The 23,701-nt window shown below is 47.1% G+C and overlaps 3 protein-coding genes, 1 long non-coding RNA gene and 1 other non-coding gene across 18 annotated transcripts; 1 reads left to right on the plus strand and 4 right to left on the minus strand.

Annotated features, from left to right (window-relative positions):
• Positions 1–427: 427 nt before the first annotated feature.
• LOC101757819 lies at positions 428–4,632 on the plus strand. Of its 14 annotated transcripts, XR_001163140.3 has the most exons (6): positions 445–2,314; positions 2,407–2,467; positions 3,096–3,151; positions 3,239–3,371; positions 3,807–3,890; positions 4,042–4,632. It is a non-coding gene; the product is annotated as an uncharacterized LOC101757819 (long non-coding RNA). The 14 variants fall into 14 exon arrangements; XR_002675920.1 differs by having other exon boundaries at positions 432–2,314; positions 2,745–3,371; XR_001163135.3 differs by having other exon boundaries at positions 447–2,314; positions 3,096–3,371.
• A 726-nt stretch (positions 4,633–5,358) lies between these two features.
• On the minus strand, positions 5,359–6,852 carry LOC101772031 (plant cysteine oxidase 2). Its single transcript, XM_022823575.1, has 4 exons — positions 6,582–6,852; positions 6,275–6,402; positions 5,797–6,160; positions 5,359–5,707 (listed from the first exon to the last, which is right to left on the minus strand). The coding sequence occupies exons 1-4, from the start codon at positions 6,724–6,726 to the stop codon at positions 5,580–5,582; spliced, it is 765 nt and encodes a 254-aa protein (XP_022679310.1). The 5' UTR covers positions 6,727–6,852; the 3' UTR covers positions 5,359–5,579.
• Positions 6,853–7,923: 1,071 nt separating this feature from the next.
• Positions 7,924–11,327, minus strand: LOC101758772 (N utilization substance protein B homolog). Its single transcript, XM_004982202.3, has 7 exons — positions 10,967–11,327; positions 10,795–10,871; positions 10,511–10,645; positions 9,608–9,662; positions 9,362–9,449; positions 8,623–8,721; positions 7,924–8,508 (listed from the first exon to the last, which is right to left on the minus strand). The coding sequence occupies exons 1-7, from the start codon at positions 11,230–11,232 to the stop codon at positions 8,380–8,382; spliced, it is 849 nt and encodes a 282-aa protein (XP_004982259.1). The 5' UTR covers positions 11,233–11,327; the 3' UTR covers positions 7,924–8,379.
• Positions 11,328–13,360: 2,033 nt separating this feature from the next.
• Positions 13,361–16,783, minus strand: LOC101758082 (glucan endo-1,3-beta-glucosidase 8). Its single transcript, XM_004982200.4, has 2 exons — positions 15,882–16,783; positions 13,361–14,672 (listed from the first exon to the last, which is right to left on the minus strand). The coding sequence occupies exons 1-2, from the start codon at positions 16,226–16,228 to the stop codon at positions 13,532–13,534; spliced, it is 1,488 nt and encodes a 495-aa protein (XP_004982257.1). The 5' UTR covers positions 16,229–16,783; the 3' UTR covers positions 13,361–13,531.
• Positions 16,784–21,760: 4,977 nt separating this feature from the next.
• On the minus strand, positions 21,761–21,831 carry TRNAG-GCC. Its single transcript has one exon. It is a non-coding gene; the product is annotated as a tRNA-Gly (tRNA).
• Between the last annotated feature and the right edge of the window lie 1,870 nt (positions 21,832–23,701).

Here is a 23,701-nt window from a genome sequence, read left to right on the forward strand (position 1 = left end):
CATTTGTGCGCGCAAGAACGTCGAGAGTATTGTGATGGTGTGTCAAGAATAGGCATACGTGTCGGAGCGGGGATCATGAACTGCCAGGAAGTGAAGTAGAGAACGCAAATCTGAAAAAGAAAATTCTCACTACATTTTTGCAATAGTGAGCTCTATGCAAAAGGGATATTCCCCATCGCATCCAGCATCCGGTACATGTCACAGAGGATTGAAGGTAGACAAAATCAAAAACTAATTGCACAGTTTTGTTGTACTTTGTGAGACGAACCTTTTGAATCTAATTAGTCAATGTTTGGACAATAATTCACAAATACAAATGAAATACATTTGCGCATTTATGGCGAAATGGAGCCTAAACAAACAAGGCCTTAGTGCGCTGACCACGCTTGCAGGCGGCCGCTGCCCCCCTGACGCCGCGGCATCGCCGCGCGGACGCATCTTCAGACTCACCTCTGACTTCTCGCTCCACGAGGAAGAACATCGCCTCGCTGGAAGGAGCCTATCGCTGGAGGATGCCTGCTGCGGTGGTGGAGGTCCTCTCCTTCACTCGACTGCTCTATTGCCCTCCACGGCACCTAAAGTGAGACATCCATCACGGCCTCTTTCCGTTTTGCCATTTCTCGTCGAAATCTATGCGCCGTTGCTCATCCTAGCTTTTTCCGGTGATGCTCCGGCCATGGCGCCGCCGTGTTGCACATGGCGCCGCCGCGTATAGTCGTCGTCCTCCTTAGTCGAGGAAAGATGATGCATCCGTGGCCCTCAGATCCAAAATTAATGGCATCGATTATATATCTATCAGATACCTCTTCGTATGAACCCGGTTCACCGTAGACCGATCTGGCCAGCTCGCATCGCATCGGCCATCGCATCTCTTCCCACTCCATGCCTCGATTCCCTTCCGCGCCGCCACCCACTCGTGTTCCGAACTTTCGCTGCGCCGCCACCCTACCTCGCGTCGCGTCCTCCCTCATCTCATCCAGGGGCGGACCCAAGTGGCACCCGTCATACCCTAGGATCAGGCCCAGCACAAGTTGTCGGCAGTTTCCCGTCCACCAGCAGATTTTCCCATTCGCCGGTGCTAGCAGATTCTCCCGTCCGCCGACTCCTCTATGGTCAGCCATCACTCGTCGTTCCCCACCGGCGGCTGGTGCTCCTGGAAGCGACGGCGCCGCATCACGCGTGACGGCGATCCCGTGCACTGCCCCCTGAACGCACTCCTCAGCACTCGTCCAGGCCGAACCTGCTTGCCGTCCATCAGGCCGAGGTGATTCACGTCCTCTCTCCTCCCATGCAGTCTCCTCTGTCTTTTTTTCTCTGTGCTCTCCCAGAATAGTAGATGGAGATCTAGACAATTAGGCATCTGGTTATCTTAGCATGTAAATAGGTTGCAACTTGCAATTGATGTGAGCGTACTATTTAAATGTTATTATATTCCATTGAGATTAACAGTTGCAGATCCCTGGTCATGAATTTCGTCCTTGCTCATAGTGTATTGTTAATTTAAATGTTTATCCTATCTCAATTCATTTTGTGAGCTTGCTTATTGCAGCTTATAACGGTATTTCTTTCTCACTTCAACTATACTAATGAGATTAATGAGGTCGATTTCTACATAGACCAAAGCAAATCCTTACAGACAGAGAATGCCAGACTAAGAGATTTGGAAATTGAAAGAGAAGACAAGGTTGCTGCTTTTGATAGAGCGATAATTCTTGAAGGGAGGCTCTGAACATAGTCTGAGATCAGACAGAAGATAGAAGCTGTTCATTTTACTTCATTATTCCTCAAGTAAGTTAGTCTGCCACTGATAAATTAGGAGATCAGAGGTGTAACGGGATGGGACACTGTAATAGTGCTCTGAATCTTGTGAAATGTCTGAACTATGGTGTAAGTTGAGTTCAATGAGCTTGAGGAGAGCTCGGTCCTTGCGACAACCATGCGCGTGGTACGATTCGCTTTCTTGGACATGGCATAATGCTCTGAATGATCTCCAATCATTGTTGCAGAAGGTGCACATTTTTCTCCATTCAGTTTTTCTGCATCCAGAGCTGATAAAGTATGCATCTCTTGCACATTACTATAGCATTTCTGAGTTACACCAAATTCAGGTTGGCAAGGGGTTGAGAAAGTCTGAACCCTAATCTTTGTGCACTGGCTTAAAGCAGTGAAGAAGTGAGCAGTAGCCAACTTCTAGATGGTTAGATACCATGTGATGATGTGAAGCATATACTGATGTGAACCGCTAAAATTTCACCAATCTTCACTGCCACTATGACTGCTGGCTGCAGCACAATAGCAAGGGGTCCTTCTACGGGTTAGTATCATAGAAACTGTCAATAATATCTGTGGCTTCTGAAGTTTTCAAGAAACCTTGAGTAGAATTGGCATTTTACTACATTTGTTCAGGCTCGAAGTTTGATAAGGCTCTGAAAATAATCTTGAAAAGTGCGGGCACTGGAGCTTCTAAGTGAGTGCATGCCAGAACTGATCAATTGTTCTTTAAATCTCTCTTCTTAGTGTGGAATGTTAGAACTTAGAAGGGATACCTGATGTATAACTACTCTGAAAAACAATTTAGAATGTTACAGTTAATGAAGCTGTTCTTTTTCTTCCAAATGAAGATTCCGTTGCTGAGCCATTCATGCCAAGTTCATAAGCTTTTGTTAGTTCTTTGCCTATGTCGACATGTATATTTTGTTGTAGCCTACTACCACCAATGCCATTGCTTGTTCGAAATGTGTAAGATTTGTAGAGAATCATTTTGGGAGGTTAAAAGTCTATGGAATGGTGTAAAAGAGGATCAGGATCTAGATGACCTGCATCAATGCTAGAAAAAGGCATGTTCTTTTATGATATGCTCTATCAATGTCCTTCCAGCAATTTCTTTTCATAGTTTCATATGTTTAGAACTCTTGTAGGTTTGATGAAATAATACATTCCCAAATATTTCCACAATGTGTCCTTTCTTATCTCCATTAGTATGTTAGATGAATTCTTTCTGGTTTGGTTTGGGACTGAGAAAAATAATTGAGAAGCTTCTCACTTTTCTTTTGGCCATAATAAAAATTGCTGTGCTGCTTTGCTCTTCTCATCAGGGACCTTGCTTGGGGCTGTTCTTGGTCAGGCTTCTCAATTCGACCTGCGCTTAATGGTAAGCTCCAATTGTGCTGGCATCCTCTCCTGAGCCGCAGAGCATACCATCTATGACCGCATCGCAAATGTGGCTTGCATCTGCAAGGTGGCCTGGGGTGCAACTGCCCAACAGCCTAGCTGATCTTCCAGGAGGAGGAGGAGGTTTTTGGCTTCACCAACTAGGACAGACTCACGTAGAAGTTCTGTTGTCAATGGTCAGTCCATATATCACTCTTTAGGTCAGTTCCCAATTTTAAGCACAACCTTACTTTGTCGAGATTTTATTTTCCTATGATTCACTTAATTATCCCTGGAGCGATAATTATTACTCACATCGGACAATCAGAATCAAGCACTAATGGAAATACACTGAGCAATGTCCCATGAGTTGGATAGACTTTAATTCAGTTTGGGTTAATATTTGTGTAAACTAATACTATTAGCACTTCTGTGCAGGTAGAAGAATAAATAAACAAACAAATGTAAGCTGTATGGGCATTGCCTAAATTAGTTCTATTCTTCTTTTTTATTATTTATTATATATACAATAAAATGCTGGTGTTAGTGTGTAGAACAGAAAAGGATGTCATATGGAACATTGCTGTCAGTTGACTGTTCTGAATATGTGTTCTGCTGTCGTTTGATTTTCTAAATTCACTAATGATTTCTAACAGTGTCCATGTGAAGCTGTAAGACATCAAATGACAGTAGTGAGGAGACAAGAAAGACATTGATGTGAATTCAGCATTGCCCTGGAGGTATGCTTATTGCATTCAAAATTCAATACTCTGCACTACACTTGTACTGCTTGAGCAAGTTCACCAGTTTTGTATTATAAAGTTTCCTCTATGCTTTCCTTTAACTTTAGAGAATACTGAGTAAAATTAACCATTTGATTACAACTTGCAGGTGTAACTAAGCCGTTTTGCGTGTGTTAACTAGAATAAAGGAACAGAAGAGGAATTGGAGGATGTATTTACAGAGTCCTTCATTGTTGTGCAGAATCTTTGTGCTGGGAGTGCTACCTTATTCGGTCCGATATGCTTCCAGCTTTAATTTCTCCAGTGCTGGCACAACGAATTCTTAGGACTGGCAAGGCAGTCAACTTTCTTAGAGTTTGCTGTGATGATAGTTGCTGGGCTGCTGCTGCTGCCGAGGCTGCTGCATATGTTGGCACCACAACATCTCGAGGTGGGCTTGGTTATGCAGAGACAGATGCTTTGGAGGCATTGGTTGAGGCAACCAAGAGGATTGATACACATTTGATGGGCTGTGATGATGGTTTTGTAGACCACTTTATAATGAGTATTCAGTCTTGATTTGCCAACATAATTAAGCAAACCGAAAGAGTAGCTAGAAGCTGTATTTGGTGTTGTAGCCCACTGTTGATCTATATTAAAAGATAGTCTGGGTACTGGATGAAAATGGCAGCATTGTATCAATAATTACTTAAGCTAATTTATCTGCAAGACAACAAACATACCATTTTAATACTTTTCAGTCGATGCCATTTTATTCATTCAAGTTAGTTATTTAATTTCTAAATAAAAAGAGTCTACATATAAGTATATAACCATTTTATCTGGATAGTGCAGTAATCTGTCGATCTAAAGTTTGTTAAAAAGTACAGGTGATCATATTTAGCTATTGTGGTGTGACTTGTAACTAAGCAGGTAGAAGAAAATCACAATGGAGTGAGTAGTGGTCCATGTTGATACTTATATTTTCTTCTTAACTGACAAGTGAAATCCGCAGTTCTTCTTGATTATGTTTAGAAGATATTCTCATACTGTTGTTGATAATTATAGCGTTGACCAAGCACGAGCTACCTCTGTTGCAGATGTAGTCTCCAAAACGATCTCGAGGTCTGTCTCCATTCCAGGACCTCACCAGGACAGGAGATTTTCTCCTCACGACACCATCTGCACAAGCACTATTGAAAACTGTGGATGCCGTACATCACATCATGGAGGGCCAAAGCCGCTGCTCGAGTAATAGCAAGTACACTTTCTGCCAGTTAAACTGTAGGCGCACTTTTAGTCTAATTGGTCAGTATCTTATTTTTGCATTTGTATCTACCGAACTTGATCATAAGATGTTTTATTGTTTTGCATGATGTTTTTGAAAATAGTTATTATTTTCGTTAAAATTTCAGATGCTCGTAGCAACGCACGGGCACTATCCTAATAATAGATGTATCTCTTTAACAAACTCAAATGAAGATAAGAAGTACTTATAATTAGCTCCATGACATAGATGTTTGGTTACACATACGTGATGCATGCTACCAAATAAAAAGGATACACTGACATGGTGAGCGCAACTAAAACGTCTACTTTGTGACATTGTCATAGTCACCATTTTTCACTCAGGGCATACACAATTTGGATCGATCATCTGCACCACCCAAAAACCAAACAAGTAATCTGCTGCACAGGATGATGAGCCTAGAAGATAATCAGTTTTCGATACTGCAAGCTGATAATCCGTAAGTCCCTAGGCTTGGCGACCTCTTGTAGCCATGCCAGCTTTCCCGGGCGCCTCTGCGCCTCCGTCAGCCCGCTTGTCCGCCAACCTATCAACAAACAAGGCAAGCATCAACTGACATGAGCCCACATCGATGATTTAGTACGTGTTTCACACATGGAGCGATCGAGTACTTACATGCACAGAGATTGCAGGGAAAGTCCTTGTGGTAGGTGCAACGCCGCCGCTCCGTAGGCGCGTATGGCGGCGTGAGGACGTCGAGGAACGCGCAGTGCATCTCCTCTCCGGCCACGAACCGGTGCATGTTCCCGCCGGCATCCGGGAACAGCACCCGGGCGCCGGATTCCGGCGTGACGTCGCGGTCCAGCACCTTCTCGGCGAGTATCCTGGAGCCTGAGATGGTGGAGAAGGTGCGGGGACGACGGATCCAGTCGTAGCCTTCGACGTGCGCCGACCCGATTAGGAGCTTGCTGAACACCGTCATGCCCGGGTGGTCGTGGAGGGGCATGACTGTTCCTTTGGGAAGGAAGAGCACTGCGATCTGCAACACCGTATCCATCGGTACGTCGAGACGATGATCAGCATACACTCGTTCCAGTTCATCTTATTTCTGATAAATTTCACACCGGCCCCATCGATTCATGCATATAGTTACCTCAAAATTTTTGCACCGGATGATGGATTTGCATGTAATGATGGGAGGATTCCGATGGCCGGCAGTGTTCATCCCGTGGGAGAAGCGGAAGTCGTCCCTAAGCCCGACGTCATCCGGTCTGATCCTACCTGAAAACACCATCTATATGTCACCGCAAAAATTGAAATGTTTGAATGCTGACTTAGAGAGTTAGAGGTCGATTCAAATCCAAAATCTCGGTGGTCCACAGTACTGCAAGCACGGCTCATGCAACCATGGTCCACAGTAACGACGACATGGACACGCCCTGGCAAGTTGTAGGAGGTACCCAATATGTCGATAATATCTCGGTGGTGTATCTGAAGCAGAGGGAGTAGGAGAGATGCGGAGTGTAGCCGATGAGGAAGACGGGGAGCATCTGTGATTGAAGAGGCTAGCGGCGGCGTTGTGGTTGGCAACGAAGAGATAGGCATGTCAAGGAAAAAGGGACGATGGCGGTGGTGGTGCTTTGGGTCTGACGACGGTGGTCGCGAATAGGGATGGATGCTTGATGCTACGTGAGCGCAAGCAGGGGGAAGCGTCGAAATTGTAAACGAGGATCGAGATTCATGAACGGGGAATGGAAGCATTTCTTTGTCATTTGCGGCTATATATAGAAGTGGAGTCCTATAGCGGTCGCTAGAAGCGCGTGAGGCTGTGGGCCTGCGACTGGTTTTCTCTCGTGCATATACACGTCATCACAACTAAATGTTGTCGCTAGTGAAACTGCGTATGGCAAGTTTGGATTGAGTGCAATGATAAATGATTTGATGCCGCTAGGATTTTTAAGAGAATTGGGTTTATCCATGTGACACGATGTTATTTTTCAGCATCACGATTTTCCCTTAAAAATGCTTTTCATAAATTGAAATGTTAATGGTGATACCAAAATTTGTCTTTCATTATATTATTCTCTATTGGTATGAGGATGTCCTTCAAATTGCTATATGAAGATGTTGGGATAGTTACTAAGATTGTTTAGTTAATTTAAACCTCAAATGCATGTGTCGTGTGAATATATTTACTAAGATCTTTGCTACCACTTGTAGAACATATTGAGTTTTCTGCATCCACTTAATTCATCTAAAAGTTTAATCTGTTGATGAATAGCATGTGAGTTTGAAAAGGTCTGAAGTTTGAACTCCTATGTTTTTAAGCTTCAACATCGACCAAGCAAGAAGCATACGATCAAAATAAAACCATCCGAATTACACCAGATCAAGCGTAAATATCCAACTAAAGGATGCTCTATCGACTTATCGAGCATCTTAACGAAAACATTAAGGTTCCAAATTCCTCCGAAAACATCCCTGAACACTTCATATCCATATGTAGTATTGGTTGATAATAAAAAACCACATGACCTGCTAGTTTGTTACGAAGCTCAATACATCGCCAGTAGCCACACTGTACGAAGGGAGGACACAGCAAAGTTTATGCACTAACGTAGAAGATTCGCATAAGTGCCATTTAGATGATCAATACAACCAGAAGGAATATGAAAACAAATAAAACCAGCAGATGTGAGACCCAAAAAAAAACGACCTGCGTTTGGGTTAAAAAAATATTTAGGCGGAATTTTACAATTTTTTTCAATCTTAAAAAAAATGGTTTGAAGGGACTAAAATGAGTTCAAGTATAAGCACACACACCAAAATTCATTATCCTAAAATGAGTGTACGTTCATTGCATCACATTATGAAAATTGAAACATCCCAGTCTCTCCGAGCATGAGCTAGTGCCAAGCATAACCTTCTACATATACATCAAGTTTTACAGAACTTGTAATTCATCTTAGTATCTGACCACATTAATCAGCAGGACTATAGGCTATCAGAAGTAGTACCCTCCGGTTGTCTCAGATGGATCATGAATGTGCATCACCAGTTGCTCTGACTCTGTATACTTCACCTAATGATCCAATATTCGGTAAGACTGAAATATTTCCGGCTCCTTGATGAGCCCAGCATGTTTGGTTTCTTCAGGACGAAAAGACTTCGCCTGAACTCCAAGAAGAGCCATGTTTTCTCCATACTTCTCTATTTCAGTCACCATTCTGATGTACCATACATGGTATTTGCAAAACTTCACGCTTTTGGTTCAGCTGCTTGATTAGTACCTGTAATGTCGACGTGATCCTTTACAAATGTTCGAAGGCATCCATTAATTACCCGAGGGGCACCACCGTCACAAAATCGTTTTGCCAGATCTACTGCCTGAAAAATAAGGCGTATGAAGAGACATTCATTCTACTAGTACCCCAATATAGCTACAAGAAAGCACCATTCTTCTTTTATATACTGCAAAAGTAGATAGGGGTAAATAAGAACCTCGTTAATGACAACTTTGTGAGGTGTTCCTTTTGATGTCATCTCTGCCATAGCAATATGGAGAATGCAGAGCTCAAGTATCCTTGCCACAGGCTCATCCTGACCATGAAATTTTCCATGTGTGAACAGCATGTTTTTTATAATTTAACCAAGAGAGTAAAATATTAAAATACAAACAGGCACTACCTGGATGTTAGTTTGATAGTTTCAATAGAAAGCAGATTAAAAACTGAAGAACGAGGAATCAATGAAGTAGTATATTATATTGCTTATTTCTTTAACTTTTATTTTCAAAAATTTGGCTTCTGAGCTCCAGATAGTAGTAACAAACATTGAAATAAAATAACTAAGAATGAGGAAACAGTGGTGCCTATAGCAAATAACTAAATAACTATGCAGGAAAATTAAGTATAGAGATGAGGTAGTAAAAACGTAAAGGTGTAAAGGAGCACAGATTATGCCACAATGGAACCATGGGAGCCATCAAAATTCACTACATCATACTGAACAAGTGGCCAAGCAATGCCAAAAAGAAAAGCAGGAAATAATCCTTGATAGTCATACAGCTTTTGGTATGCACCAGAGTGATTATTCACTTGTGCAGTGTTGTTAAAAAAGGTGATGCAACATAGTATACAGAATAAGGATTCATATAACCAAACTTATAAACATATGAACAGCTTCATGCATGTTCGGAAGATCTGATGAATAGAAACAATATTAGGAAAAGTCATCCAACCTTCCAAGTCTGGGGAATTATTTTGTCGATGATATCAACATGTTTATCCCATCCACTGGCAACAGCCACTAAAAGTTCCCTGGACAACCTGTACTAGGAAACATGTAATTAGAATGCAAGTTGCAAGTATAAGAGTTGTGGAACTAAATACTAAATATGCATTAAATTTTATCGTATATATCAGAACACAGTGTGTCAATACCCAATATATGCCTTCAATAGAATGGGACAAGAAGGAAAGTATACCTTAAGACAAAGTTGTTGTAAACCAGCTTTGGAGGAGCTGAAAGAACTTCTGCTTCTGATTACAAGATAACAACATGTCAAACTATTTGCACAACAATAACCAAACACTAGTGGAACGTATTTACAGAAAAAATAAATCTACAGTTACTCAGTTGATTTCACAAACTATAGGAAGAAAAATGTATCCAGTTAATTTGAGCCACGTAAATGCATCATAAGGATATGTTTATGGTGTTCAACAGTATAGATGCCATTGAGCTGATGGAAAACATGCACACTGGCAACGGTCAGCAATTATCAACTTGTCAATTCAAAGTGTTTTGGCACATAGTTCGAGAATAGAACAGACCAAAACAAACTAGAGCTTCAAGATACACACCCATTTGAATCTTAAATTTGAGGTCCAACTCAGTAATTCATTATGTCACTGTTCTTAACGTTGACCACCTAGCTTAACAAAGTGACATCTAGGCGTTATTTGCCACCCACCATCATAGAGCCTAATTGCCTACTATCCCAATCAGGTGTTAAGTGCCACACAGCTACTCGCCTAGCACCTTGCGCCTTTCAGAAGTCATAACACTGCATTAATTGTTCTCATAGCACCAGCTTGAAATTTGTTCAAAGAGGAATCAGCTAAACTCTATGGTGGGTTTTATGTCGGACATTGTCCAAAGAATAACTGTAAAAACTTGCTACAATGGAATTGGTAACCAACTGAACTAGTCCATTTTGGGAGCTCCCTGGATAGAGATATTCCATCTTAAAATTATGATCAAATTGGAAGTGTAAATTGTCACAAATTTAAGAACAAGTTACAGCTCCAGCTGTAATCGCATTGACATCTAGAAGCGAACCGTCTTCAGAGATGAACTGGAAGAAGCATGGTCATATAGTAGTTACCGTTGGCCGAATCCTTCTCGTTCTGGCTGGTCAGCTTCTCAGCCTCCTCCTCCGTCCCAACCTCGAGAGGTCCCCCGCCGAAGCTCATATGGTTGTAACTCAATAGGCATGCCTTGTCGAAAACATACCCGGGCTCTGAACAAACGTGGGGGGAACCGAAATAAGAGAACGAACAGCAAATCAAATTCAAATCCATCTAGAGAACGCCACAGAATTTGAGCCGAGCGATTCGACACGCTGGTCCTTGGAACAACCACGCGAGGAAGCACGGGGAGAATCCTGACCTCGTCTCGCGCTGATCCTGCGGTCGAAGAGCCGGACGACGTCAGCGCCCTCCAGGCACGCGGCGTAGGAAATCATCCTGCGGCAGGCGGAAGTAGCGATTCACCTCCAGAAAATAACAGTGGCTGAAGCCAACTGAAGCCGCTGCTGAAGCTGGGGGGAAACGAAACTCACAGCGCGAGCTCCCGGGCGGCGCGGGGGCTGCAGAAGCGGCCGGAGCGGTCGACCTTGGCGTGCGCGGCCGCGGGAGGCCCCGGTGACGCGGGCGGCGGGCTGGACACCACCAGCGGCGCGCGGGAGGAGGCGACGGCGCGCGACGGAGGCGGTGCCGCGAGCGCCCGGGCGCGCTGCGGGGCCGGGTAGGCGAGAGTATGGCGAGGTCTAGCTCCTGCTGAGGAGGAAGACGGGGAGAAGGTGCGAGCGGCTGGCGCTGCTTCCATTTCGTCCGGCGCGCGCGGCGGTGCGTGGGTGGCCCGCCGGCGGAAGGATCGGAGCAGCGGAGGGCAGCAGCGACCAGCGACCTCGGAATGGACTATGGAGTGGGCAAGGGAGGAGGGGATAGCGAGGGGATAAGGTGGTTGCTTGCGGGAAGATCGTTGGGCCGCGCCCGGCAGTGGGGAGCAAAGCTTCTTCCGGGCCGCGTTTCATTCCGGGCCCGTCGTTCGTCATCAGCGTATGGGCCACATACACCGCGGGCCTGGAGGTCCTCGGGACCGGACCAAATTGGCCGCTTACCACAGGCAGGCTTGGGCCTACAGAAACGGCGCGCCACTCTCGTCGGGCTCTTGGGCCTCTTGCCACTCCAAAACAGCCGCAGTCGTTGCCATGCCAGATTTCCTTCCGATCTGAGGTGGGGACACGTGGATGATTGGATGGGACTGACGGTATCCATGGCAAGGATCGAGTACTACATGTGAAGCACGCACGAATGCACGGGGAAGAAGGCGGAGCAGAGACAGGAGGCCGGTGGTCAGTGTGCGGCTCCAGCCTCCAGGTCCTTCGTTCTCTGTGTGTCTGTCTGTTGTGCGTGTCCTCATGCATGCCGCGCGGGCGTCAACCTGTTCGAACAAATACCAAGTGATTGCACGGTGTAGGAATGCACCACCCCCTCCCCCACTTGTCCAATTCAAGTGCCTGACGCCTGATGGTGCACGCCGTTCACTTTTTCTTTAACACTAAATGGAGCTTGGTATGGGTGAGCGTGAATGTCAAACGTCAACTTCCATATTCCTTCGTTCTAGATCATGTCAACGCTCTGTACATGACTGCATCATCTACAGTTCTTTCTCAACTAATTTTTTCAGATCTCGTCCGTCCACTTATCACGGTGCTACATAGCAAGCCGTCACCATCTCACTACACCAGCCTTGCGATTGGGGGCTGGGATCAGATCACGGCTATCACATGATTGTACCGCCGTGCTATCATTGTTGTACTCCTAATCTTTGTACGTTGGTTACTGTTTCACTTTCCAGTCTAGAGACTCTTAACGCAATGGTTATCTAGGACCCTTATTTAAGTTTAACTAATCTTAGTTATTTATTATTTGTATTTTATATGGACCTTTTTATTTTATTTTATTTCTATTTTCTTCCAAATTCATATAGAATACTACCAATTTTCTATGCAAGGGTCACCAACCGCTATAGTTCTTTAGCCTTAGCCCTCGTTTGGTTCTTTAGTCCGAACTAAAATTCCTGTCATATCGAATGTTTAGATACTAATTAGGAGTATTAAATATAGACTAATTACAAAATCAATTGCACAGATGGAGGCTAATTTGCGAGACGAATCTATTAAACCTAATTAGTCCATGCTTTGACAATGTGATGCTACAGTAAACATGTGCTAATGATGAATTAATTACGCTTAATAGATTCATCTTGTGAATTAGCCTCCATCTGTGTAATTAGTTTTATAATTAGCTCATGTTTAATTCTCCTAATTAGCCTTCGAATATTCGATGTGATAGGAATTTTAGTTCGGACTAAAGAACCAAACGGAACCTTCCTCTAGATTCTCCTTGATCCAAGTACAGCTGCAAGTGGGTAGACAAATACACAAGGGTCGCCAGTTACACCACTCTAGTTCTTTTGGGCCTATAAATCCAAGGGGACAAGTCTTTCCTAGAAAAAAAATTCCAAGGGGACAAGAGAACTAGTAAAGATGTGTTTTTTTGCATGGACCCCTAGAATTTTGAAACTTGCATCCCTATAAATTTCCATTGCCAACCAACAGCATACCATCCTTTGTGCCATTGGAGTGCCATCTGACATCAGACCACCATGGCTAATTGAACCCTAAAACTTTTCGAACACTGAGGCGGAATGGAGGACCCCACAAATTTGTTGAAGGTGAGGATTCCAACTGATCCCCAAAAGGAGAATGATGTAGCATACCGGTCCTACACATTCCAAGTGCTTGCACCAGCATTATTCATCAAAATACTTTTAGGCAATGTCACAATCATCTGACCTTGAAAAATGACAGAGGTGCTGCGAAAAATATTGATTTGTTGCAACCTGTTAGGAGACGTGCAAAATGTATTATTCTCTCTATGCATCTAGAAAAATCAAAACGAGAGGAAGTATATACGTCCTTGAACGGAAAGGGCCGGCATTACATTATACACCTCAGAATAATATGTTAACACAGGATTATTTACAAGACCAAACAAAAATCTTTACAGGAGAGACCCCTCCTCCTCTAATTGTTAACATCACAATTCACACCAGTACGTCACAGAACAACCTGCAGGACAGCCCGAAGAACCAAGAGGAGCGGCAGAGCGGCCGCCACCGGGGCGCGCCGCCGTCTCCCCGCGGCCGACGGCTCGATCTGTATGGTGAAGTTGCAGGCATCCGTGGACGGGTTCTGTGCCGTCGTCACGGCGAGCCCCTGGAAGTCGCAGCTGCCCTCCGCCTGGTTCTGCACCTGGAAGTACATGTTGAACGCGTACGACGCGTTGCCGGCGGCGTCCAAGCCGTTGCACGACGAGCCGTAGCCGAGCGCGGTGCAGTCGGAGAGGCTGCACGCGTAGGCGACGCCGTCGCTGATCCTGCTCGTGTCCGGCGCGTTGGGGTTCGCCACGCACCACTGCCGAGGCAGGTACTGGACCCCGCGCGCCGCCACGAGCGCCGCCGGCGCCGCGTTCCCGCCCTGCCCGCCGGACAGGTCCATCGGGTACTTCGGCTGGCCGTCGTACCGCACGATGCCCCAGTGGCGCTCGAAGTTGCCCGGGGCCACGCTCTTGGCGTCCTCGTCGATGAGGCTGAACAGGTACACCTCGATGTACTGGCTCGGCCGCAGCGGCGTGCCGGCGTTCGCCGCCAGCTTCCGCAGCAGGCCCGCGTAGAACTTCTGCGCGTACGCGGCGGTGGCGTGCGTGTCCCCGTCGGTCGGCCAGCCGACCTCGCCGACGACGACGGGGAGACCGCCGGCTCCCGCCGCGGCTAGCGCGGACACGAGCGTGTCGAAGTTGGCGTCGAACACGTTGGTGTACGTGATGCCGCTGCCGGCGTCCACGACGGGGCTGCTCGTGCCATCGAAGAAGGCGTAGTCGAGCGGGAAGCCGTCGCTGCCGTAGAGGCTCAGGAACGGGTAGATGTTGACGGTGAAGGGCGCGCCGCTCTGGTTGAGGAACTGCACGATCTCCGTCATGAGGTCGGCGATGTCCGACCGGAACCGGCCGGCGGACGGGACGGGGTTGCTCACCGGGGAGTTGTACACGTCGGCGTTCAGCGGGACGGTGGCCTTTATGCTCTCGCCGAGGCCGGCGTCGTCGAGCGCGCGCTGGATGTTCTGCAGGGCGGGCAACGTCACGTTCAGGAACGTGCCGTTGAAAGCCGACAGGAAGGGCTCATTCCCAACGGCTACGTATCTGCAGGCAAAATTTGACCGCATTATTTATCTCTCCAAATCCAAAAACATCTAGCTGAGTAATTTTACAACTTGGCCAGACAGTGAGAATGCTAGTGTGGCATGCAGTAACTGAAATCAAAATAATCGGCATCGACTAATCTATGTCATCTGCCATCAGGTTTTTTTTTTTCAGACAAGCTACAGTGCCATGAGGTGTTGTAAAAGCTCCTTATCTGAAGATCTTCCAAGGGATGAACTTTACGTGCAAAACTAAAGCATCTATCTGAAAACTTTAAAGAGATCTCATGTCCTATAGCCTATAGGGTAGTGCATGTCCAGTAGGCGCCCAGTGGCCACTGCAATTAGATAAGTGTCCTACTTTAAGAGAACTAATCCCCAAGAATTTAGGGGGAATATTCTTGTGCTTTCAGAAGGGCATGTAACTTATCTTCAGACATCTCAGCCCCCACAAGGCCTAGCAGATAACACCCAAGGTTAGATCCTTCTTCAGACAGCAACTTGACAGTACAAATGCAATGGATATCCATAGCTTTATGTCGCAACTTGATGTCAGGTTAGACACTTTACTGATCATAAAGGACTCCTCCGAATCAGCTGACAGAAAAGGCTTCTAAAGATTTCTGTCATACATGCTTGAACTCTGTAGTAAAGAAGTGGCCAAATATGCTGATGAAGAAGCATCAACGGTGCTGATACTAACCTCCTAGAACCAGCATACAAAGTATCCTTTCATGCAGTCTGAACTGCACCCAAGAATGTCTACGTGTCATAATCAAACTTAAAAAAAATCTCATTATGTTCATTAGAAAAGATAAGCATCCCCATCCATTTCAGTGAACTTAAGGGCCTCCTTTTTTTGGCTATTGTACGATTATGGAAATCAGTTTATTCAACTGTACCTTTACAGTTTCGGGTAACATTTTGTTGTGACCTGTGAGTGACCATTATAAGAACATGACCTTTCTTTTTTGCAGGGAAACTATAATGTTTTGACTTGAAAAAAAAAAGATAAACGCTTTACAAAAGCACGGCAGCCGCAGCCTACAATCATAGCACGACACCTGAAGCATCAACTGCATAGCTGAAAAGGATTGCACCAAGACCAGTTGGCCATGGCCATCTAACCAAAGAACCAGAGAGCGAGTAGGATCATGTCAAAGCTAATAAGAGAGGATGGAGCTCCGATCGAGCACCAGGACAGACTCACTTGATGGTCACGCCGCCGTCGAAGTTGTAGCGGCTGACGTTCTCGTGCACCCAGTCCCTGGCCGTGCCGTAGTCGGTCATCATGTCCAGCATGTTGTTGGGGATGCCCACCATCACCTCGATGCCGCTGCCGGCGAGCGCGTCCATCGGCCCGGGGTCGGCGTCGAACAGCTTCACCTTCCTGATGCCGTTGTCCTGCAGCATCCGCACCACGGTGCCCGACGGCAGCCTGTGCGTCGCCATCGTGCCCCAGTTCACCCCGAGCGCTCCCGCCGCCGGCAGCCCGGCGACCAACGCCACCACCAGAGCGGCCATGACGGCCAGCCAATGATAGCTCGCCGCCGCCATGGAAGACGACGCTAGCTAGCTGTCGCTATCAGCCGCGAACATGCACGAACGCGCGCGCAGGTGTGAATTGGTTCTCTTGGGTGGTAGGAGGAGGAGGAAGCCGACGCGAAACGGATGATGGAGAGATTGGAGGCGGTGGGCAACGGGGATTTGTTCTTCTAGTGGCCGGCTGGCTCGCTTTTGTTATTCGAGGGGGACAAGGACAGGGGATTTTGGATAGAACAGAGCAGAACGTGTGATGACGAAGAACCACATAGGTGTAAGGAGAAAGGCAGAGCTGCTCAGGGGGGGAAAGCTTCAAACTTTTACAATCCAAGAACTACTTGTACTGCAGCTTCGCTTATGTAAACATCCCACATTAAGATTGTAGGAGTACATGAGGATGCAGTTGTCGATTTGTCACCAGGCCAACGCAGAGGAGAGGGACGAAGTGAACGAGAGATGAAGGGACATATCATAGGGATGGTTTCAACTGTTCTCGATAAATCTTCGTCAGGTAGTAGGAGAAAAGGAAGGAGGGACACGGTGAAGCCTCGGGTCAAAATGTGTCGCAACCGGGTTCAGGCTCACAGGCTGGTGGATTCAGATTTTTCTTGGCGTAAAGGCGGCGGATTTTTTTCTTCTTCTTCTTCTGTTCTTGAGGTGATGTTAAGCTACGGGATAGGTTAAGTGGCTAATGCGAGTGATGGGAGGTGTGAATTGATAGCGAGGGCTCTTTGGAGCGTTATGTGCACAAAAGAGACGTTCACGATTCCTGCTCTTTCGTGAAGTCCCTGCGTGGGCTCCTTTCGACCAAAACTGGATTAGGAAAGCGCATGAAGTAGATAGGTTACTCATTGAATTTCTTCAGGAAAATAGATGACTGGGAGAGTGGACTGAAATGTTGTTGTTTAACCATGTTGCCATTGTTTTTATAGAGGAGGTTAAATCGGCCAACGCAGTCGTGCTTAGCACGTGTACGACAGTCGACAGAGGTGAATTTGGGAAGCACGTTGAACTTGAGAGATCAATCGGCCAAGAACAGGACGATCACACCTCCTAAATCATGCACAAAATTAAAATTCATCGTGACGACCTATTAGACTAGTAGCAGTGCCTAATCATTGAACGTTAATTAAATTAGGTGAATCCAAGCCCTCAAATTAAATGAACCTTTTTGTCGTTATATTTTCGATTTTTTAACACTCAGATGGGTCGGTCTTTCGCTTCAGCTTGGGCGGCTCGATCCTGACCATCCATGGAATCGTTCCAGAACAGCTGACGGAAGATGGAACGAATTCCTTGCTGGGGTGTTTCCATTTCATCAGAGACGCAGACAAGAGAGAAAACGTCATGAACTAAAGCCTCTTTCCCCATGGCGCATGCACATAGGTTAGCAGCACTAATGAAAGCTTCTTTCATACTACATGTCGCTGTAACCAAACCTGCCCAGTGTGCTCGTCGGAGAAGAACCGATCGAGCAACTTTCTTTCCCCCGCGCGGTTCGTCAGACGATGCGGTATATGATATGCGGAATGGAAGAAGCGAACAAAGCGCCAAAGCAGGGTCGATCACGACGCAAGGGAATCACATGAAAAGGGAAGCCAGCCGCGGCATCTGCCGTTTTTTTTTCCTTCTTCCTTCTTTCGCGCGCGACAGGGACGACGACGAGAGATGGAGCAGATCACGAACGGCGGCTCGCGCCTCGGTTCGTCTCCGACGGCCACCCGGCCGTAATAAGCGAGCTCCTCCTCATTCCCGTGGGCTATGATACGGTTGCTTGCGATTGATCCCCCTGCTCAGGAGGCCCGGCAGGGCAGGTCGCGCCCCGTCGCTGTCGGCGGGAGACCCCGGCGGGGCTGCGGAGATCTAGAAGACGGCGACGTCTCGTTGGCTCGTTGCTTCGTCAGAGAAGAAGCGGAAGCCTTTCCGTGGCCAGGCGCGCGTGCAGCAGCTCTCGACGCTTCTGGGGCGCCGTTCCATTCCATCGGTGCGTACATACAGAGATTGGTTGCGTCAACGAGGCGATCTGGCAACCCGTTTTGCGCTCGGAAGGCAGTATTATACGATTCGATCGATGAGAAAGCAAATTCAGATACAACTATACAAACAGCTGCAGGCAGACATTATTGGCTCATTTCCTTTGTCTGACGGGGTATGGTACTGTTGCACATCCCTCTATCTCTTTCATACACCATACTCAGGCCTACCATGCGACAATTTAACTTTTTTTTACTTGTAATAAGTACTGAAAAAAGGGTATCTCAGGTACCAAAATCTGAAAACACCCTTGTATATTGGTCCATCAATCATCAGGTGATAATCTGGGCCTGTGTAAGACGATGTAGGCCGTGGCCCGTGTGGTGGTGGGTTGGTCAATCTTTATGCAAGCCCATTCTTTTCGGCTCATCCGGAGACCGGAGGAAATCCCTAGGAAACAATGGGCCTGGGTCTCTGCCGTGTGTTTCAGAGTTTCTTTGAAATCTCCCTGGTGCCCAGCAGGTGCATGGACTCTGCCCTTGAGAAGAAGAAAATCCTCTCCAAAGGAGAAGAAGGAAGAAGGAGGAAGAAGAAGAAAGGGAGGGTATCAACAAATGGGGTATTACACACTAGCATACCCGATCAGGTAAGGTATGCCCTATTTTCATTTTTTTTTTGTGTGTGTGGTGGGGTGGGGTGGGGGGGGGGGACTAGCAATTTGTCACGGTCGCGAGAAAAAAACTGTCACGTCTACATGCTGATTTGCTTTGCCATGCATGCTATGAAAGTGGCGTCCTGAAAATGGCAAAATTCTAAAGTTCACATACACGCTGGCCTGTGGCGGAACTAAGATTTCGCCAGAAGGGCCGACCAAGCATCAAGCACGGCGTTGACTTCTTCCCGTTATGGTCGTGAACCATATCAATTCAACATTTTAGCTTATATTCAAAAGAACATGTCTACTAATTTTTTTTTCAAGCCCTCGCTTTTGGTATCTATCAAGTTAAAAGAAAAGATAATAATTTCCTTTTGTATTCTCATTTTCCAGGAGTAACAAGAATTTGGTTTTATTCATCCAGCTATACCCTTTGACACGAGGAGCAATGGCTTGTAGCTGGTTAATCACCTCAACAAAGATGTGGAAATGAATAAAACAACACGCCTATACAATATGTAACTTGAGAGGGGGGCATATGGCCCCGCCAGTGCTTTATATGTTGGAACCATAAAGCAATCCGAAACTACTTTTTTTATCTTTCTGCAGGTTTGACGGGATCCGAACATCTTTTTCAAAGAAGAAGAAAAATCGAAATCGAAAATAATAGAACAAAGCATAAACCATAGAGCAGTAATGTGTGGCTGATCTACGGAGAATGGCAGGTACGAAATAATTTGACCCACGAATTGTATAAGCTATCCTACGAAGGGTTCATCAGGTTTCTTTGCGAATATTGGTTAGAACCGCGTGGCATCCGATAACAACAAGATGGTTTTGACAATAAAGAAAAGAAGCCTATATGTGAATCCTTGGTTGCACGGAAGCTCAGGGGGCAGAAAGAGAGGATCGACCTCATGCGAGGCCCCAATGGCAGGCTGGTTGAAGAGCAACGTTGATGGAGCATTCGAGTCTAGCTCTGGAGAGGGGGCATCGGGCTTGTTAGCAAAGATGAGGTAGGAGCAGTTAAATGGACATCTCGACGGTATGTGCGAAATGGAAGTGATGCAGTGGAGCTGGAGGCTTTAGCTTTATGCTAAGTTGCGAGCCGGTGCCATCGGAAGGTGATCCTCGAATCGTACTGCAGCTCTTTGGTGAACATGTTGCATAATCGAGAAGGCCTTAGATTGCAACTAAAGTTCATAGTTAGAAAAGTCGTCGATGAAGGAATTAGTTAGATTGCAACTACTGGAGTGGAAGATTATCCACATGAAAAAAAGACCTTAACGACGATGCGCATTAATGACGATACGCATGAGCTCGCACAATTGGCAAGACAAATGAGGCATTCAACAGTTTGGTGTTCCACCGTCCCATGTGTGTCGAGCATATTATCGCTCAGGAATGTACTTTATTTTCCGAGAAATAAAGAAGCTCTCCTTTAATAAAAGAAAGCATAAACCATAAAGTAAAGGCTTATTTAAACGCGAAAGGTTTTACCATAAAGCAAAGGCGTGTTTAAACGCGAATATGTAGTTAGGATGTGTATGATTGATGGACATCATGAGCTACTGATGTTGTTATGTAGCTACATGAATGAATGGAAGTTTTTATAGCTAACGTGGTCACTTGTTTTGTGATGGATGTGTGTATATGGATATTAAATTAATCTTTGTTTTGGATTTTTTTATATATCCAAACGACCTCGTTGAACTGTTGCTCGGCATAAACTCCTAAGAGCGTTGAACTATTGGTCGGTATAAACTCTTAAGAGCGTTGAACTGATGGTGGTCGGTATAAACTCCTAAGAGCATTGAACTGTTGGTCTTAGTCATTATAAACTTATATCGACGCCACTTATAGCGTCATATAAGTATGGTAAGCATAACTCTATACCGACCAATGATTAGTCGCTACAACGACTTACCGACCACAATGTAGTCGGTTATGTGGGGTTGTGGTAAGTGGTTTAAACGCGAAAGGTTTTACCATTTGCTTCGGAAAGATTAACTGAATCTGGTGTCATGGTGCGGGGCATCGTCTAGACTCTAGATCACGTTTCTCCGCTTAATTCAAAAAATGTGTGATCCTCTCCGCTTTGCGGCATGCACCCCGTTTCTCGATTCAGAACGAGGCAACGAGCATATATACGAGACCGGCCGTGTGTCCCCGCCGGCGCCGGTCCGGAGCACGTGCTGCCGTGGACTGTACCGAGACCGAGGAGTGGCTCTCGCGCGTGCTCTCAGCTCATGGCACAGTGCAGCAGGCAAAACGGTGACACGAATATGACGGGGCAGTCAGGTAGGGGCAGCTGACGCTGCCGTGGCGTGCATGCCGGTTGCTACGGGAATGAATGACCCGCCCCGTCCTCCAGCTTCGTCGCCGCAGCGCTCGCATTGATCCCGTACGCGCGCGACCCATCAAGCCGCGTCTATCCAACTTCACCTGCCGCTGCTGCCCATTCACGGATAAGCTGCAGGGGAGCTGCCGTATCGTATCGACCCATCGGTCCATCCCTCCATCATGATCCGGTGCCGCTGTGGTGATTACTGATAATGCCTGAACGCCGATCGAACGCGATGATGAATCGTTGGAGTGGGTGGATGGCTGGATGCTGCTGCGCTGGGGCCTGGGAGATTGGGAGTGGCCGAGTGGGGACGGCGAGCAGCGTAGGCGACGTGTCGCGTAGCAGGGCTGACGCCGGGAAGGATGCGGCGCCTGCCTGCATTCAGCGGGTCGGTGTCGACCATTTGCCGGCGCGGCGGCGCTCACCTGAGCTGAGCGTCTGAGCGCAGCACGGGCAGCAGAAAGTGCAGAACTGCCGCGCGGGAGAACATTTTGGTCGGGGGCCCCGCACGCGATCTGACAGAGAGATATTTGCAGGATGAACCTCAGCTCAAAACAGAAAATAAAAAAGATGCACCAGCCGGGAATCGAACCCGGGTCTGTACCGTGGCAGGGTACTATTCTACCACTAGACCACTGGTGCTTTGATGCTGTCGGAAATGAAAATAAATAAACAAACATTTCATTTCCTTTCCTTCTCCTTGCCAATGTACAGCATGCAACATGCTTGTGCGGTGTGACCGTGTGAGTGACACGAGTAATGTGACACAGGACGAGGCTAGCGAGAGCATGACCTGACCACTTGACCAGTAAACCACCGTACCTGAGCTGCCAGCTACACTCTGCAGTAGTACAATAGAAAGGGTTAGCACAGGAGGAACGGACAAAAAGGACGTACCCTCCGCACCCTTCTCTGGACCATTCATTGCGCCTGGCTTCAGTTGCCGCCATGGATGCGAAACAATGCCGACCCCCGCTTACCTAGTTGGTGATGTCACGGGCTCACCGGTCACCGCCAACTCGGCTAAAGCCCCGTGTTAGTCGAGGGATCGCAGTCGTGCTTCGCCTTTTGTGTTCCATCCGCCGCCGGCAGCCTCGCCGGCCGTGTAGGCAGAGAATGAAAGAAACACACCCACTCGATTCCCCCGGCCACCAATGGATTTGCCGAGCGCACGAATGAACCGCGTGACCCCGCCGGGCCCGTCGTCAACGACGCAACCAACGCACATGCTCACGGAGGAGTCAAGGGGGCGCCACGAAGACCGGAAACAAGGGTACGGACAAGAAGCATGCCGTGTGTGTTGGTCCTCGAACGAGGGCCATCGAAAAATTCAGAACCTCGGTGTTCCCGTCGTCCCTTCGTTCTCCACCGATCGAGCTGATGTAACAAAGTCATGGCACCAACGCTACGGGACCTGAACTACGGTAGCATCTTAAAGAGGACACACCGGCATTCATATGATTCTTGTCTTGTTGCCTCCTCGTCCTGTGATCCTGTCCTTCCCGTCTACACTTCTGCAGTGTCTGACATGGGCTAGTGCAGAAGGCGGCGAAGCCCCGTTCCTGGCACCACTCCTCGCAGATTTCGCGAGCGCACGGGCGGTGACAGTCACACAGACCTGACCGTCGACAGCGATCAAGGCTGGCTGGGCTCAGGGCCTGGTGCTCCTGTTGCAGATTTCGCGAGCGATCACAAAAGTTTTGGCGTGTGACAGGTGAGGGCAACGGTTGGTCGACAGTTGAGACATCAGCAGCGGGGGTACTGAAGAGACGCGGCAGCAGTGCTGCCTAGTGCCCACAGCTAGGCAGTCGTCCTAGTACCACTCTAGCAGAAAGCCCTGGTGCCGGAAGCAACAGCAACAGCAGCTGCTGCTCCAAGCAACGCACCCGGTGATACCACGCTCAGTCGATCCGCCAAGCTAACCCACAAACGCGCGGAAGAAAAGAATATCTCAAGTGTGATCACCACTTTGTCGATTAAAAAAATAGCATGACGAGAAAAGGGAGTGCAGAACACTTTGTTGATAAGATATAGTATGGCAATTGATCAGTTAAAGAGAGAGGAGAAAAGGATCGGAAAAGCAATGTACTCCCCTTGTTGACGCTGGCGAGCCCGAGGTCTCCCCTCTCCAGTTTGCGCGTGAAGACCCGTGGATCGAACCCAAATTACATGCCGGCCTTTATCAAAAAAAAAAAATGTTGCATGCCGTCAGTAAGCGCGTTGCAGGCGAGTAAACTTGCAAAGGCGATAATTCCAGACATTAGTCAATGAGTACAGTTACAGGCAGCGCAATTCATCAGTTCAGATGTAGTAAACCCTCGGTCGCTTGCTCCGTCACCTGTCGCTGCGATAACCTGGTCCTGTGGTGGTCGAGGAGAAGTTGTGGACGACGACGACGACGCCACGAGGCTAGGAGCACGCCCCGCGACTTGACAGGTTTTAATGGCGGGAAGTATAGAAAACAAGAGAGAGGCGGGGCGCGTTACTAACGACTGACGCTAACAGGCTAAGG

The sequence above is a fragment of the Setaria italica genome, chromosome IX, assembly GCF_000263155.2.
Source record: "Setaria italica strain Yugu1 chromosome IX, Setaria_italica_v2.0, whole genome shotgun sequence".
NCBI lineage: Eukaryota > Viridiplantae > Streptophyta > Magnoliopsida > Poales > Poaceae > Setaria > Setaria italica.

What these genes read in the sequence shown, in the direction of transcription:
- LOC101772031 (XM_022823575.1), bottom strand. Translation starts at nt 6,726, where the DNA reads ATGCCTATCTCTTCGTTGCCAACCACAACGCCGCCGCTAGCCTCTTCA. An exon ending in AGATATTATCGACATATTGG is followed by an intron (nt 6,403 to 6,581) that starts GTACCTCCTACA and finishes TGGTGTTTTCAG; the next exon opens with GTAGGATCAGACCGGATGAC. An exon ending in TCCCTGCAATCTCTGTGCAT is followed by an intron (nt 5,708 to 5,796) that starts GTAAGTACTCGA and finishes GTTTGTTGATAG; the next exon opens with GTTGGCGGACAAGCGGGCTG.
- LOC101758772 (XM_004982202.3), bottom strand. Translation starts at nt 11,232, where the DNA reads ATGGAAGCAGCGCCAGCCGCTCGCACCTTCTCCCCGTCTTCCTCCTCA. An exon ending in GCCGCCCGGGAGCTCGCGCT is followed by an intron (nt 10,872 to 10,966) that starts GTGAGTTTCGTT and finishes CGCCTGCCGCAG; the next exon opens with GATGATTTCCTACGCCGCGT. An exon ending in TAATTCCCCAGACTTGGAAG is followed by an intron (nt 8,722 to 9,361) that starts GTTGGATGACTT and finishes TTTCATGGTCAG; the next exon opens with GATGAGCCTGTGGCAAGGAT.
- LOC101758082 (XM_004982200.4), bottom strand. Translation starts at nt 16,228, where the DNA reads ATGGCGGCGGCGAGCTATCATTGGCTGGCCGTCATGGCCGCTCTGGTG. An exon ending in GACGGCGGCGTGACCATCAA is followed by an intron (nt 14,673 to 15,881) that starts GTGAGTCTGTCC and finishes TTTTGCCTGCAG; the next exon opens with ATACGTAGCCGTTGGGAATG.